Raw genomic sequence first — 17,821 nt, 5'->3', positions numbered from 1 at the left:
GCAGTGAATATTATTACATTTTTTTAAAAAAAATAATAATAATCAAATTTTCAATTTGTACTAAAATGAAAAAAATATTTTTCCTAACATTTTTTTCTTTTGAAAAAGTCTCATTAAAAAATGAATGAAAATTAGTAACAGCTAGGGATCGGATGGCTTTCCTAAGTGAAGGACCTCTGAATTTATTTCAGAGTCAATTAAACATTTCTAAGAATTTTACATACAATAAATTTGAAGTGAAGTTCAAAGATAGCCAAGCCAAACAATACTTACCAAAAACTTGCATGAAAGTCTGATTTGTCACTCTTCCTGCTTTATTTCTTGCTTCACAAATATAGGGACCAGAATCAACATTTTTTATATCTTTTATGGTTAGTTCCATATTCCTGCCTCTTAATGTATATTTATCACTTTCCTCAATACGTTTGCCCTTTCTATAAAGACATATAGATACAAGTTTTTGATAAATATGGAAAATTAGGAATTTTAACTTTTCATTTGTGTGTGAAGATTCATTATAATACTCTATTATGTAATCAAATAAGAACATAAAAATTTACATGGTGATACAGCATTTTTATTAATTCAAATAATAACTTACATTTAACATTATAGACATTCTACAATTATGAGAGTTCAAATTCCCTTTGCTTTATTGAAGTTACAAAAGGACATAATAATTGGGCATAAAAAATCATGCAGTTTAACTATCATTCATTATAACATTTATAATTTATTCATGTCATGAAGAATATATACTTTCACCGTAATTATGAAAAAGGGAAGCAAACTTGAAAACAAATATTCTTGAATTGATTATGAATATTACCATTTTGATTACTGTTACCTTTATATAAAGAAAGATTTATATTACAAAATGTGTAAATCATGTAATTTCATGTATATATTATTGAGAAATTATGATGCAATAATAACAACGCTGTCAGTAGAAGTTACAGAAATTCTTTAGATATACAGATGACTGAAGAAAAATATCAACAATGAAACAAGAAAGAATTAATATTTTATATTTATTTTACTACTAGGAAAATGTTTTTAGTATCATTGATAATTTCAAATTATATCTTCTTTTATAGGTTACGATTTCCACTTTATGGGCTAATCTGTTACTTGTATCCACAAATGTTATTTGCACATAATAATAGATTTCTGAAGCTTTCTGTAAATGAATTTGCAGTAATCAATAACCACCATGTTATAAGAATAAAAATCTTAACCAGAAAATCATAATAAGGGAGTATGGTCTCAGAATATTTCTACAAAGGAATAATTAGATTGTTTTCTGTAATATATTTGTAAGGCTCTATCGATTCAATTTCATGTAAATATAGGATCCAAAATAATATAGATTTCCTGAGTTATTTCCTATATTATATTGTATAATTGTTCAAAACTGTACAACATACTTTAGTGAAATTTCCCTGCTGCACTATAGAATCTAAAAATTCTGTCTTGATATAAAAATTGCAATTGTTGTTATCTTTAATATTATAAACTGTGGTATCATAATATGATTAAAAAGGCCAAGAAGAACACTGGAATAGTTTCTGAGAATACTTGTTTTCGACATTGAGTCTTTCTTCAGCATGACACACCATATATTATGCTGGTGTATTCATAATCTAAGTAAACTGTCATTTTTTTTATTTTGCATTCCTTTGGTATGCTTACAGCACTTAGCCAATATGCATGCTAATTTAATGGCTTACACAGAACCTGTTTCAAAATAAAATATTGAGGAAAGTCATCCATTCAGAAATGAATTTAAGTTGGGAACAAAAACCTGCTCAATCGGCAGATTTCTTTTTTTAAAAAAAAACCATATTGACTGAAAAATCCCCCTAATTAGTTATTTCTTATTTAACAATTCCAAAACCCATTGTATGGTAAAATTCTCTGCTTGTGAAACTTACCTGTACCAGTTGATTTCAGGTTCAGGAGAACCAGTAGCTTTACAGAACAAAGTAACTGCCTCTCCACGATCTGCTGTAGCATTAAAGGACTTCTGAAGCAAAGTAATGATTGGAGGAACTGGACAAACATAAAGCATTCAGTTTTTACAATATAGACAATTTTTTAGACATTAAAAACAAATTTATTTTTTCTCTCAAATCAGGTCAGGCACAGGACAAGATTCAGTGGGTTTTATTTATTGCTCAAGCCTATATTCAAAAATCTAGTAAACTAAAGTTCAATACCAAATTGGCACCAGGTAAGAGTTAATAGAATTCAAGGAGTTGGTCTTAGACTGTATGTGGCAATGTAACAACTCTTAGCTGTTAATATGCTTAATTCTGCACCCCAGTTCTGCCTGCTCTTCTTCTACAAATTATCTATCTATTATTGTTTCAACATGGTATCCAAAACATTGCAGAAGATAAATAAAGATGTGTCATTTATATTCTTGAAAACATTTGATTATATTTTGTTTCACTGATATAAAAAATAAAGGAAATTAATAGCTAATGATCCTGTTTTCAGTCTTATTTAGCTGTCTGAGAATTTCACATGCAAATGATGTTCCTAGAAAACATAAGCATAAATATTATTTTTCTTAAAAAATAACTTTGAAAAAAATGTAAATTGAAATTGATAATTCATTCGTTAGAAATATTTTGTAACAGATTTAAATATGAAAGTAAAAATGATCTTTTCTGAACTGGTTTATTTTTTTTATTTTATTGATTTTCTCCATTGTTGAGGCTGGGTTAGTAGTCAAAATTATTATCATTGAAAAAATAAATGCCATATCTGTGTGCAATTCATTTTTTAAAATAACTTTAATATTGCCTTCTTAAGGCTATTAAGACTTAAAACAAGGATTAGCTGAAGCAATGTACTTCAGAAGTACATTAATTCTCTCTCACACTCTTTCTCTCTCTCTCTCCTGCATGTGCATGAGATGTCCAACAATGTTGAATTTCATTGGTATGATTCACAAAATTGGGAGTATATGTTCCTACAAATTCATATCCCAGTTTTTGGAGGTTATTGGGGACTGGATGAAGCAAGATGGACTCCAATTCAACCTAGCAAGGGGCTGGCTATGATTACTTGAACCTTCCAGAGATAAGGTTCTTCCATCTTTAGTTCTGGATGGGATTCCACTATCTCGGACAGACCCAGTGTCAAATCTGGAAGTCTTTCCAGAATCACTGCTGATCCTCAAAGAGCAGGTGGAAGCCATGGCTAGGAGATGGCTTCATCTCCTTCGCATACCTCTTCTTGAAAATTCTAATAGTAATTAATGCCTTTGTAGCCACTACTGCAACATGTTCTACATATGGCTACCTCTAAAGCAGTGATGAAGAAGCTTTTTCTCATGGAATGCCAAAAATGTGTGCATGCATGCCCACATCAATTCAATCATTCCTCCACCTGCGCATGCACACGCGCATTCATACATGACCCCTCCCCAGACCCCAGAGGCTTTGCTGAAGCCTGGGGAGGGCAAAAACCGTGTCCCCTGGCTCCCCTGAGGCCCTCCGGAACCTGGAAATGGATCGTTTCCAAACTTGTGGTTGGCCCTTTGGGAAAGATTTTTGTTCTCCCCAGGCTCCGGAGGCTTTCCTGAAGCCTGGGGAGGGCAAAAAATGGCCCCAATGAGCCAACTGGAACATTATCCCTCTAAAGAATAGAGTGCCCCAATCCTATTAGCCTTTTGTAATGTAATGTAAATCTGGCTATATTCCTGAAACTGAATGGGGCTGAGGTGCTGAATGTGGCAAGGACTTCATTTCCTGGCTTTACTGCTAACTGGCCTAGTATCTCACCTGCTAGTATATTTATTTTTGATGTTTTTATTATTTTAAAATGTTTTAGTGTTTTAATTGTAATATATTTTTTGTATAGTAAGCTGGCCAGTGTCATTGGCAGAGATGGGATACTATAGAAATAAATAAAATAAAGATAAAATTAAAATGAATACATAAATAAAATGTATTATAAAAATAAATAAAAATATAAAATAAATAGAGAAAACAAAAAAAAATATTGAAGAAAAACAAAAAAAAAACCCTCCTCTAATATTAGGGTGAAGCACCCATACACCATTCAGATACTATAAAAGATACTGTTTCTGTTTGCAAGCAAATAAATAACTTTTTATCTCAGAAATTGGGGTGAGACAATAATCTCTATTAGTATTCTCAAAGTATTTGAGGGCTTCGGTTTATGGTTTTCTGGAGGAAGGGATTAGTAACCTGCCTAAAATATTCTTTAACATTTGTATAACCCTAACATTTCATATACATTTGACACAGAGTTTTCAGCATTAGAGAAATGTCTGTATCTGTAATATTGTATATGAGGATGAACAGATGACATACTGTATTTACCATCTATATTGAGGGAAAATACTTAGACATGTTAGAAAATGAAGCCCTAACTTATCTGGAAAGCGACTCACTGAAAAAAATAAACCAATCTAATATGACAATACATTGTCACCATATCGTACCATACTACTCTAAACACAGAACCCAGTCTTCTAATATAACCACACTTTACTCCATCACTAGTAGTGGAGACAATGTAGAGAAAAGATATTTTGATTCACATAAATACGTCATATGGGAAGTAATTCAAGCATGAAGTAAATTTAAGCAGTTTTCAAATGAAATGTGTCTAGCAGTATTAAAAGATTAATCAATATTAAATATTAAGTCAATAGATTCTAGCATTTGTAATGAAAATGTAAGCATTATAATGCCATAGTTAAACACATGAGAATAACCTTCGCTCAGGAGGAATCAAACGGTAATCTTTATCACCAGCCTTTCAGTCATATTTTGGCATGTGCTTGGATAATAAAGACCACTATATTATCTGAATGTTATAAATATCCTTACAGACATATTGAATATTTAATATAGATGCTCATATTTTTTTATTTATCATCAGGGATACTAATCTAGCTTGCAAAATATAATTTCTTTTTCATCTGTATTTATTTCAGTTTTAACTATTTCATTTTCATGTTTGTTTCTTATCAGTTTTTATTTCAGTGAGCAAGCTATTCAAATTAATAATAAACAAGAGCTGATTCACAAATCTGTTATCTGAAATATATAGATGTGATTGAAAAAGGAACATCAAAGGAGGGTTCATGAAGATATACAAATATTAAAGGCTAATACTTTTATAAATAAACAACCAAGTCTCAACTGAAATTCCACTTGTGCAAATGAGTATCCACTGTATTCCTCAAAAACCATCTGAAATATTGTTTCCAGGAGTTAATATCTAAAACCCTTGGGAATAACACTAAATTAGGATGTGTGGAGATCAATTCCTATTCCAATCAAATAATAAAATACCATCTACTTCCTTAGACAGAAAGTTACACTGCTGTCAATGAATCTAGGGAAGCTGGTTTGTGCTGTGTCCTAGAATTTTCAGCTGGGTTTGTTATCATGAAAGATATTAGTTAAGAGAACTGTCAGCACAATGAGTGGTAGGGAGGCATTAATAATATTTATATGTACTGTATATGATAATACCTACTTCCAAATATCTGAAAAATGAAGCTGATATTTTTAAAAAATTAAACAGCAATGCCATATAGTATTGGAATACTTAGGTTTGGATTTAAAGATATAAAGGATGAAAACATCAGATATTAATATTGCTCTCCTCCCTCTTCCAATAAAGGAGAAGGAGATGATGGAGGAGGGGTGGAGGGAAATAAAGAAGAGTAGCATTGAAGCATTTGTACATGGTTATGCACATGATATTTGGATTTTCCCCTTCCCCACAAATGAAGTCCAAGCAGTGGTCCTGTTGGCAAGCTCCTTGTTATACTTGTCCTGGTTGGCACTTGGCCATGATTTTATGTACCTTTTTGCTTTATTTTATTTTTGATATTTTATCTTACCTATCTCATTTTATTTTACTTATACAAATCCCAAACTCCAAACTTTACAAAAAAAGAAAGAGTTCTGTTGAGAAAGAAAGTTGATATGTATGTATGTGAGACCATGAGAATGAACCAGCCTGGCAAAGCAGCTTGAAACCAGCTAAGACATCAATACAGCTGAATATTAACCAGTTCCTCATTACAATGGCTCCTGCTGAAGATCTAGTCTCCTGGAACCCCATTAAGAGATTTGAGGTGCTATCTCAGCATTGGCTTCCTTTCTTCTAAAGAAGAATAAGGGATTTTTCTGAAGCAATGATTTTCAGGAAAAAAATTACATGCTGCTTACCATCTGTACTTATGCTTCTAATGAGATAATCACAGATAAGTTCTTGTAGGAATGTTAACAGCAAAACACCCTCATGTTTTTCTGTTTAAATTTTGTCTTTTAACTCTTCATAGCTTTGTTTGAGTAAGTATTAATTGGCTGTCTAATATAAATGGCAGAAAAAGAATCCAGGTTTTTTAAAAATAAGGTCCTATTGGAATTGTTAGAATGTCCTCTATCCAAATATTTACTTACTGACAAATGTGAGGCTTCTATTAGATAACCATGTGAGGCTTCTATTAGATAACACTGCATCATTTCCTTGTGATGCTGTGTGCTGGAATTCATTGTTGGAATGTATTTCTATGCAGTAGTATTCAGAAAATAGGTGGCAGTATTAACAAGTCTGGCTCTATGATATATACTGTATGCTCGTTTGTTCTGAGTAGTTTCCTCTTTCCTGTTACAATAATGTAGTTGAACAGTAAACTACATGGTGACTGTACTTTTTTTTTTGCTCTGTGTGGTGTGGTACACATAATTTTTAACACTGTGTCCAACTGTTTCTGTTATCTGTACTCTATTCCTGTACTCACTGATATTATAAATTGTTATATGTAGTTTTATTTAGAAACATTTTAAATTTTAATGTTTTCCCATATATTATTTGTAGGGGAGGGGGGTTCCCTGACACAAAGGAATCATATGCTCCTTTAACAGAAAATCTATAAAAAATAAATAATTGTGTTGTCACTTTCCTTGATTAGGAAATTCATCTTTTTTTTAAAAAAAGTTGGAAAATCACTACACAGGTAGCAAGGAAAACCAATTAAATCACAAATTACCTTTTACTGCTGTTAACATTTGGGAGCAATGTAGCAACAAATTCACGATGTCTAATTATACTGTGAATTATGTTATGCTACAATTGTTAATTTTTTTCTGTACTTTTTTTCTAATTCACTTTTTAGTCTCCTATTCATCATGTCATATATTGCAAAAATGAAAAGATGGGGAGGGAGGCATTTTTCCAAGTCTTGAATATAATGTTTGGTTTGGTTTTATCAATGTATTGGTAATTGGACAACTATAATATAATGGTTATAGCAGAATGTAACCAACCATAAAAGCATAATTTAGTTGGCCTCCTTTTAATAAAACAGGCAGCATATAAAAACTTAACTTTGTTTTTGTTTTTCAAATGCTCTTGAGTCACTATAATTCTGAGCTACTGTAAATCCAATAGAACATTTAGCACTAATGTTGCAGCAATTTAGCTGACTTTTATTTCATTCTACAGTTCCCTAAAACAGTATAGGAACACTGTGAACTTCTGTAAATGAAAAGAATGAAAAGATTGAATCCAACTCAATAATTCTGAATAGACAAATTAGTTCACATGAAAGCCTTGAAGAATTTATGAATGCCTTTAATTTCCAGCGAAGAAATAGTTTTTTTTAATGAAGAAAGCAAACCAATGACAACAAAAGGAAAATGCTAGACATATCCATGTTTTTTAAACATTTCTTATAACATTTGAATATTCCTTCAGATCTCATAAATTCTACATAACAAGGCTAGTTATCGAGTAATGCATACAAAATTTGTCACCCTTTGTCTCTTGCATTTACATTTTTCTCTCAGAATAAATTTGGGAATAAAATACTCTTTATATTATCCACATATCTACATTATTACAACATGCACATATAAAAAAGTAGAACGATTTTTGGCCTATGTTGTGATGATACCAAAGTTAGAGGTCACATTTTTAAAAGTGAATTACATATAATTAACTTGGAATGATAAACTAGTGCTATAAGTTGTTTGTATTGCACATATGCAGTACTGAACAGTGACTGTTATACTTTTACCCTTAAAATTAATTCACCTTATTCTGAAATGCCACAATATCAGAAATATAAATTATATTTCTTACATAAAGAAAAATAATATATAATTTAAATCTTACCATTTACAATTACAATTATATCCCGAAAGTCAATTTCTCCTCTAGCTTCGACTCTTCCTTCACATCTGTATACTCCTTCATCACTTTTATTAATTTTAAGAATTTGAAGATTGTTGTTTGGCAACATGGCAAATCTATCTGGAAAACATATAGGAAAACTATTATCCATAAATAATAGCAGTGAGTAAATATAACTTTTGGCATATTTAAATACTTCCACTACACTATTAAAGTATTATCAGTGAAACATTTTCAGAAAATTTCCGGAAAGCTTAATTCTGTATTTTTTATTTCCTACATCATGGGTTTCTAATAAATCTATGTAATACTATTTATATTCACTTTAATAAAGAAATCCACACTACAAGGTGATAACAATTCTTGAATTAAAGACATGAAGCAATGAAAAGACACAAAGCATTGGATATTATTCATTGGATATTACTCATTTCAGCCCAGACTGAGAAGTATGCAGTTTGTGTCTCTTTTGCATTTAGCACATAAAGTACTAAAATATCCCAAACCTATGACTGAGATATCGTTCATGTAAAATCAAATGATAAAAAATGTCAAATTAAAAAATAAAGTAAACTTTTCTGTTTTTTCAAATATATTATTTATAGTGTATTTTCACAGGCTCATCTTCCAAACCTGTGAAGTGGCACAGGAATACCTGTGCGATCTATTGACAGAGGATAAACCTTCAAGATGCAGCTTTCATCTCAATCACAAAACACTAATGGTTGAAAATAAAACACTTCTATTGTTTTATTTCTACCAAATCTTTCTGTAGAAACCTTATACAATGCCTTATTAATGGTATTACTGATGACATTATCAAAGATTTCAATATGCCTGGATGCTACTGGCCATCCCCTGGATTTATATTCTTTCCTCTGGTTGTTGGGCACACCTTATAGGTCTTCTTTGGCTTAAACATCAAGAGATGCTGGATATATGACTTTATGCATAGACATCTACTTAAGCGATGCCTGATTTAGCAATTCGTGAAGTACCAATCAGGCATTATATAACAGGATTTTCAATAATTTATTATTCATTAACTGCCATTGGACTCCAAACCAATTCTGAGAAGTTCACAAAAAGGATAAATATACAAGATGAATTGAAAAAATAAATAAACAATAGATGATGAAACACAGCCATCAGCATAAAACTTATGCAAATGCAACCAACAAGGGGCTCCAGCTACTTAGCAAAGAACAGACTGGCCTTTAAGGCCCTCTGATGTAACATCAGATCATGAGTCACCCATATCTCAGGAGAAACTTCATTACAGAGAAAGGGGCTGCAAAGAGAATGCCCCCTTACAAACAAATGATGCCATTTGAGAAATTTCCTGATAGCTAGAAAAATTAATCACTGGAAGTTTTTAAGAAGAGATTGGCAACCATTTGTCTGAAATGGTATAAGTTTTCCTACCTAAGCAGAAGGTTGGACTAGAAGATCTCCAAGGTCCCTTCCAACTCTGTTATTCTGAACAACCTTATCAATTCATATCAACTTGCAAATACCATGGCAGCTAGACAGTTCCTCAAATAACTAGGATGTATGTCATGTATTACTGTATAAGTCATAGCCTATATTTGTGATGGTGAACCTATGGCACGCATGCTGATATGTGCATTGTCACCCCAGGTCAGATCTCCATGATGTTTCTTTTGTGAGCTTCTGTTTCCCTGCAAATAATGAAACAGAAGCTCATGAAAGAAAAAGATCTTACCTCTTGCCGTGCTGACAGTGTTGAGATGCCCCACCTCTCGCTGGCCAGCTGGTCTTCGGGTCTCTTCTATGTTTGCATGTCTGTGGGTGCAGGCTTGTTCATGCATGCACACATGTCCACGCATGCATGCATTCTCACACATGCATGCACCTTTCAGTTTGGGCATGCAAGTGTGCACAGTTTGGTCATTCAGTATCTAAAAGGTTCGCCATCAGTGGCCTATATAAACTGTCAAAGAATACAGCTTGTTCAGCATGGATAGCTTCACTGCCACAACATTGCATTGTGAACTAGTAAACACATCCAGTGTTTGTGTTCTTCTAAAACAGCATTAGACTCTTTCTAAAAATAGCAGTCCTTTGAAAAAAATTATACATTTACAAACAGAACTAATACCTTGCATGAAAGTAATTTTAAACCAAGAGAAAGACCCTGGTTTTGCCAGTAGTCTGCAGCTGGATTTGTGAAAATGGGTTAGTGACAGGCACAGACAAAGCATGTGGAATAAGATAGAACTGGATAAATTCATGGCTTTTCATAACCCCTTTACCTACCAAGAGATAAAGTAAATGTGTAAAGTAACCACTCGTTACTTCTGGAAACTGATCTATCTTCTGGAAGACCAGTTAATCCACATCAAATGCAATCAATCATTAGGCAATAGAAACTTCCCCCATCATACTTTAAGAAGAAAATACACTCAAAGACACACCCACCAGTTGGTGATGCTAAGTAGATTTCTATTTTACTTTCTTACAGTAAAGCTACAAGGACAGAACTATAATGAGGCAATAACAGCTCAGTCATTAGTGTAACAATTATGCCAGTATATTTTCCCGTCAACTAAAAAACCAAAAGAATGCATATTAGCATTCTACAAGAAAGAGCCATAGTTACTTAAAAGGATAGGAGTAGATAGGAACCAAATCTAAAGATTATTTTGTAACAAGTGTTAAAATTTATTTCAAAAAAAAAAACCTTAAATAAAGATAAATACTTCTCTTTTGATCAACCTGATTTAGTAAATAAATTCATGTATTTTCTTGGCAATAATTTAGTAGTTCATACAGGTTTCTTCCAAGTTCCATCCTCTCTGTTTCCAATACTTTGTCAACAGTACTTGCACTATCTTTCTATGGCCAGCCAATTCTGTTTAGATACTTCTAGCTAGCTTTATTTACAACTATTTAATGACACATTATAAATAAATATTCATTATAAACAGTTTGTTTGCTTGTATTTTGCATTCACAGCTCTATGGGAAATAATGTTCAAGGTGAAAAGTTGGGGGGGGGGGCTAACAAAACAAATGTGATATTTGAAGCTTAGATTTATGTAAAATTTCTTCTAATTGTGAATCTCCATTTAAATTACCAGATCATTTCTTTCATAAACCTGTGGTAGATTTTCCACATAGTGTCCAAATCTTAGAGCAAACAGTGAAGTCAGTTATAGTAGCCATGTAAATTCCACACAACATTCTTTTAAATAATAAAGATTATTAAGTGTAAACAATCTGAATATGTAACAAAACATATAATTTAAAGAGTTACCAAAATACTAACTGTCAGCAATATTTGAGACTTCCTCATTTTGATATAACCAGCTGACAATAGGTGCAGGTGAACTGATAACGTGGCAAATGACTTGTACATCTTCCCCCTGTACAAATTCTTGAGGTGATGAGACATCCTGGAATGTGAGCTTTTCTAAGAAAAAAGAAAGATATTTATAGTAATAGGTTATTCTTTAATTTGTTAAGAATTTCAAAGCAGTTAAATCATTTATAATGAGTCACCTTAACCAGCATTTGTTAGCAAAAAAGGTTATGTATAAATATAATTCAGAAAATCTTCCTTGAATTTTTCAAGTATTTAAAGTCCATAGTTATGGATGTATGTATGTAGAACAACTTTCATAAATAGGGAATAATCAAAGCCATTATTAACATTTTTCAATTTTCTTAGTTTCTTTCCAAGGAAGCTGAGTTATCATTATGTTACAATGCAGGGACATGCAGTGAGGGGAGGCAGGGCTTCACCACTGTCATCATGAAAAGAAAAATAAAATAAAAGGAAAAAGGCTGAGGTAGTTGCTGCCAGAATCACAGTGGATGACTCTGTTTAGTGCTTAACTGCAGGAGGAGGCGAGAGAACCACATGCCTCCTTTATTCTATCTTTATGATCACTTGAGCAGAGTTAAGCAAGGGTTAAAAGGCAAAAAATTCCTTATGCAAAGGAGGCACGTGGTTCTCTCGCCTCCTCCTGTAGAGGGAATTTTTAGAGGCTTTTTGGAGTTCTCTGGGAGCAACTAGCTCAGTCTGACCTCAGAGCTCTTTCCTTTCTCCTTTTACATTTTTTTTCTTTTCAGGATGGCAGGCAAGAGCAGAGTTGAAATCCTCTCTGAAACAACTGGAAAAGGTGCATGTGTGGGGAGGGGGGAGGAATTCAAAAAGTTTGATTGCATGCAGAGCCACGTTGCCTTTTCAAACACACACACACACACACACACACACACACACACCTGGGTAAAAGCATATAAGCCCAGATTCATTGATTACAAGTTTGAAAAGGCAATGTGGCTCCACCTGCAATTAAAGGCTCGAATCAGAAGGCAGCAGGGGAAGGGGGGGTATGGCAGAGGAACTGCTTTCAAGCCATTGGAAAATATATCCAATCCAACTTCTGTGTTTGTGTTTGTTTGAAAGTGAGTGAGTGAGAGAGGGATCCAACTTCTCTGTGTGCGTATGTCTGTTTGAGAGAGGGGGAAGGGAGGGGGAGACGGAGGAAGGAGGGGGAGGGAGAAGAAAAAGAATGAAGGAAAATTTATTTTGCAAGGGGGGAAAATGCTGTCGCTTTAAATTGGAACTGAGTATGCCTGGCTGTGGAATTCTGGGAGTTGAAGTCCACAAGTTTAAAAAAATTTGAAACACTTATGTCTCACCAGCTATAAACCTCACTGCACGTTACTGTTACAATGCTAATGTAAGTGTGTTGGTTGTGATGTATTTGAAATAACAAACTTTGTTAAAGACTCTCCTATGTACTGTATATAATAGTTACCATACTTGCATAGCAAACATCTGGGTGAGATAGAGACAGCTACTGTCTATGGGTTATCTGGCTATTTACAGCTTGTACTGTATAGTGTATGCCATACAGTATATAGTAGGCCTGTAGTTACTACTTTACTAGAAGAAACAGTATCACACTTTAATATATACTTTGTAATTAAATTTACAGAGATTTCTACTCAACATTTCCAACACCATAAGAAGAAAGATAAAGCTTGATAGTGTATTTACTTACGGTAAATTTCCAAAACAACAGTAGCTTCTTGACTAAATCCTGAAGAATCAGTTGCTTGACATCTGTATATTCCCGCATCTTCCACATTGGCATTGTAAATGGTTAATCGTGATCTTACACCTTCTTTCTGCACCATCACTCTCTGATTAGAAATGATCTTTTCTCCTTGTGGATTATACCAATCTATACTCTCAGGTTCACCTATTACTACAATGAAAAAATAAAGAATGAATATACCAAAGGCTCAAAAGATACTTAAATGTAAACATAGTATTTTAATGAAATTAAACATCTTTTTTTTAAAATAAAGACTATACCAAACAGTATTTTTTTTAAAAATGAACATAATAGAAACATAATATCATGTCTTATATAACACATCGAGAAATTGATTTATATGAGGAGATATGCAAATTCAAACCTTTCTTTTTCATGATTAATTTGTTGACTTCAGAGAAAGCCATGTTCTGCCACATTTTGCTCACAGTTCTTTTTTCAGAAAAGACCTTGGGTGATCTCCAGGAAAAATTGGACTCTTGAGGACTGCAGAGCCTCTGCAGATTGACCTCATATTGAGTTTATGCTTCTTGAAACTGAAGGAACAGCTCTTTTGTGCTAGCTAGCCTGTCTTTCCAAGGATGAAGAGATTATTATTGTCAGTACTTTTCTTCCTTAATGATTGTGGAGCGATCCAGTCCAATGAAGGAAAGCTGTGCAAAGTCAGGGGAAGAGGACTGGACTATTCAGCAAACAGATAATGCCTAGCAACCAGCAAGATTAAGGATTGCATTTTTTTTTAGTAAGGACAACTATTCTACTTTCTCCTAACTGCTATGTATGGTGCCTTGACAAGAATAAGACATGATTGTTAACACAGGCAGGAGGATGGAGATGCTGCTGTTTTTGATAAGATTCTAATCTATCCAAAATTTAAATCCTTGATTTGGCTAAATATTTCTATAGCTAGCATTCTTATATATCCTAGTAACTACTTGTCAGAAAAATCTAAATGACTTGTAATTGGGGCCTACCACAGAAGGGAGGCCAGTACCCTCAGAGAACCACTTCTGTGATCCCTACTCCTAGGTGACTGATGTTAAATATTTCCCAAAGATTTAACACCACAGTTAAAAATCTATAAAAATAGGGTGGATAAAATTCCTCTCTAGCCTCTTCCTATTTGCACTGTTGACTCCTAGACACCACAAAGCGATTTGATAGACAAAGTCTCAAACTATCTTCCTTGACAATTCCTCTTATCAGTTAAACAACAAAGCTGATAAGGTGTTATGGCTATTAACCTTATTGACAATATTTTGTTCAGGCCAGCAGACCTTAATTACTAGACACCTGATAAACTTCTTCTCCTTCTCCCTCAGTCATGTTCTTTCATTAATCTCAATTTTAATCACTTTCCTCCCTTTTGTATTTGGTGGAAACATCTGAACTAGTAATAGTGCCTCAGAACACTTTTAGACTGCTTCTCCTGAACTTTACTCTATGATCTTTGCAGTAATAAAAAGGTTCTACCTACAATTTTTTTGCTTTCTTTATCAAATACATAATCATGTTTATACTTAGATCTGTTATCTAATTCATGCTTGATGAAATAAATAAATAAATAAAATAAAATAAATGTGGGATTGCAACTTTAAAAAGACATTATCCTTAAGTTTCTCACTTTGTTCAGATGGGCAAGTCTCCTATTTCCATACTTATTCTAGCTCGCTCATCTCACTTTTGAGAGATACTTCAAAATGTAACAGCTTTAAAAATCCAATATACTTCATTGAGATTAATTGACTCTTAAATCCTTGTTTCTCTGCCTTTATTTGAGCTTGTCCTTCAAAGTGAATGTACTGAACTACTTGATTCCACCATAAGTACCTAATTTCTCAGATGCTACTCTCTTTTTAATTTTCCACTTTCCTTTTGGTCTATCTGTATCATTGAATTGTGAGCCATCCAGAGTTGTTTGCTGAGATGAGCAGATATATAAACCAATCAACCAACCAACCAAATAAATAGTAAAGAGGTATGTTTACTATTTTGTTTAAAATTAAACAAAATAGTAATTTAAATTTCCCAGGAAGTGTGTATTATGTTCTATATTGTGCTTTATTTTACAAGAAAATAGCCATTAAGACACATAAAAAGTATTCAGAATGTAATGTGTGTACTACGTAAGTATTTCTAATGCAACTCAGGACCACAAGTTGCAAATCATAAATGCAAAAGTCTATGTTGGTTCATTAGAATTTCAGTACAGAGAGATTCAATTAATTTCATTGGTATGTTGAATATTACTGTATTTTGTGGTGCTCTAAATTCCAGCTGTTCTTCATGTTGAATTTTCAGCATGATTACTACAAATGGAAAAATGTCCTGCCGGTTCATTGACTTTTGCTATCTAGTTAGTGTTGTTCTAGGTCAGTGATGGCAAACCTTTTTTGGCTGCCATGGCAAAAGCAGGAGAAGCACAGGGGGGTCGTGCACCGGCATGCCACACCATAATGCTATGTGTATGCCGCCCAGCCTGCGTACATGCATGCAATTAGTGACCCCCCCCCCCGCTTTTGCCATGTTTTTTTTTCGCCTTCCCCAGGCTCCAGAGGCTTTCTATGAGCCTGGGGAAGGTGAAAAGAGCCTCCCCCCATGGATGCCCTCCAGAGGCCTCAGAAGCTTCCCTGAAGCCTCCGGAGGGCAAAAAATGGCCCTATGAGCAAATCAGAAGTGACTTCTAGTTTGTCCATAGGGCTGTTTTTCGCCCTCCTGAAGCCTCCGGAGAGCAAAAAATGGTCCTACAAGCAAACCAGAAGTTTGTCCCCGAATTTCCAGTTTGCCCACAGGACTGGTTTTTTGTGCTTTGGAGAATTCAGGAAAACCTCCAGAGGGCAAAACACGGCCTCAAAAGAAAGCCGAATTCTAGCTGGCCAGCGCATGCATGCACACTGGCCAGCTGATAGGGCAATGCCTCGTGTGCCCTGACAAAAGGTTCCATGTGCCACTTGCCATAGGTTCACTATCACGGGGCTAGGTTAATATACACTGGCAAAGATGTACAGTATAGTACAAATAATTTGCTTCAAAAAAATTCCTTCATAAATATAAAAAAAAACCTCACAATAAACTATCCAAATGGTACTATTTCAAAATGCTAAAACAGAACTGATTTTTGAAGGATAATTTCCAGGTCAATTATTATACTCTTGATTTACAAGTTTGAATTCATTTTATTATTATTTTTACTTCTACAGTGACACAATCTCTAATATGTTTAATAAAGTATTCAAAAAAGCCACTAGGATGTACCATAACTTCTAGTTAATATTAATAATTACATTGATCATGAAGCTGATCAAAAAAATAAAATGTATTATACCTGTACAAGTGAAGAATTTTGACACACCCACACTGACTTCTACCTTGCTGAGGGAAATTGACACTTGAAGTGCTGTAAGACATAAAGTAATAAATTTAAGGTAGCCCACTTTAATAAGAAAATTAGAAATTAAGAAAAAAAATAGAAAAATGCACACAATTAATATTACATTTTAACTTATAATAAACATTATAAAATCAATTTTGAGTAACTTTTATTAATATTAAGTTTAGTAGAATGTGATCATTTAAGAATTATTAATACAGATGGACAAAATGTTGAAGCTACTAACGAAGTCCATTACATTGCAGGAAAGGCATATATTACCAATAAACTATTGGTATATTTTCACTAAATATGTGCTGTATAAATGATTTATATTCTTTTTTCCCATAATTATTACAAGTTCTTGAATTCCAACAATTGAGAGCCATTTGGTGCACTGGTTAAGGTACTAAATTAAAAATTCAGAGACCAAAATTTCTCAGCTTCTCTCAAACAAAAAGGCCTACTTGGCAGCTTTGGGTCTTTCATTCTGTCAGCCAAATACTTAAATTGGTTAAGTAAAGAGGAGGTAAAAACATCATGCATGTCACAGTCACATGGAATTGGAAAAATAATGGAAGGGTATACATCAAATAAAAAATAAAAGACAACAAATTAATTCAGCTATTTCAACCACTCTGTTATTTTAGGCTTAATAAACAAAGGTTTTTTTTTTTTTTTAATGGAACTTTGTTATTATATATGCTGAAAACAGCAAGACTGCTCTATGGACAAAAATGGAAATATATTTTAATTCCCACAATGGATGACTGACTGGAAAAACTGACTGTGTTACCAGGGATGACTAAATTGACTGCTCTAATCAAAGAAAAGAATATAGGCAACATTGTTTCTACCAGGAAACCATTTTTTGATTTTGTGCTTGAGGTTGGAAAATAAATGAAACTTTGATTTTGAGTTTTGTTATTAATAGGTTTACTGTTATAGAAATGGCTAGTATATATTATTATATATTATATTTTTACTGCGCTAAGAAGAGCCAGAAAACAATGGTTTTTTTTTTCTTTTCCCCTTTTCCCTACACTTTTTTGTTTTCTTTTTCTTTCCCTACTTTCCCATTATTTTCATTTTTCTTTGTATTTTATATTTTGATAAACTAATAAAAATTGATATTTTTTATTCATAAAATTTGATAAACTAAA

The 17,821-nt window shown here is 33.3% G+C and overlaps 1 protein-coding gene across 1 annotated transcript in view; it reads right to left on the bottom strand.

Annotated features, from left to right (window-relative positions):
• NCAM2 (neural cell adhesion molecule 2) overlaps positions 1-17,821 on the bottom strand; it is a 145,945-nt gene that overhangs the window by 91,751 nt on the left and 36,373 nt on the right. Inside the window, exons 3-8 of the mRNA XM_032219806.1 lie at positions 16,614-16,721; positions 13,232-13,438; positions 11,488-11,631; positions 8,179-8,316; positions 1,935-2,052; positions 274-434 (exon numbers count right to left, since the gene is read on the bottom strand). Of these exons, the coding sequence (XP_032075697.1) occupies positions 274-434; positions 1,935-2,052; positions 8,179-8,316; positions 11,488-11,631; positions 13,232-13,438; positions 16,614-16,721 (876 nt within the window). The remainder of the gene's footprint in view (positions 1-273; positions 435-1,934; positions 2,053-8,178; positions 8,317-11,487; positions 11,632-13,231; positions 13,439-16,613; positions 16,722-17,821) is intronic.

Source organism: Thamnophis elegans, chromosome 6 (genome assembly GCF_009769535.1).
Source record: "Thamnophis elegans isolate rThaEle1 chromosome 6, rThaEle1.pri, whole genome shotgun sequence".
Classification (NCBI taxonomy): Eukaryota; Metazoa; Chordata; class Lepidosauria; order Squamata; family Colubridae; genus Thamnophis; species Thamnophis elegans.
This window is presented reverse-complemented; position numbering and strand designations above follow the sequence as displayed.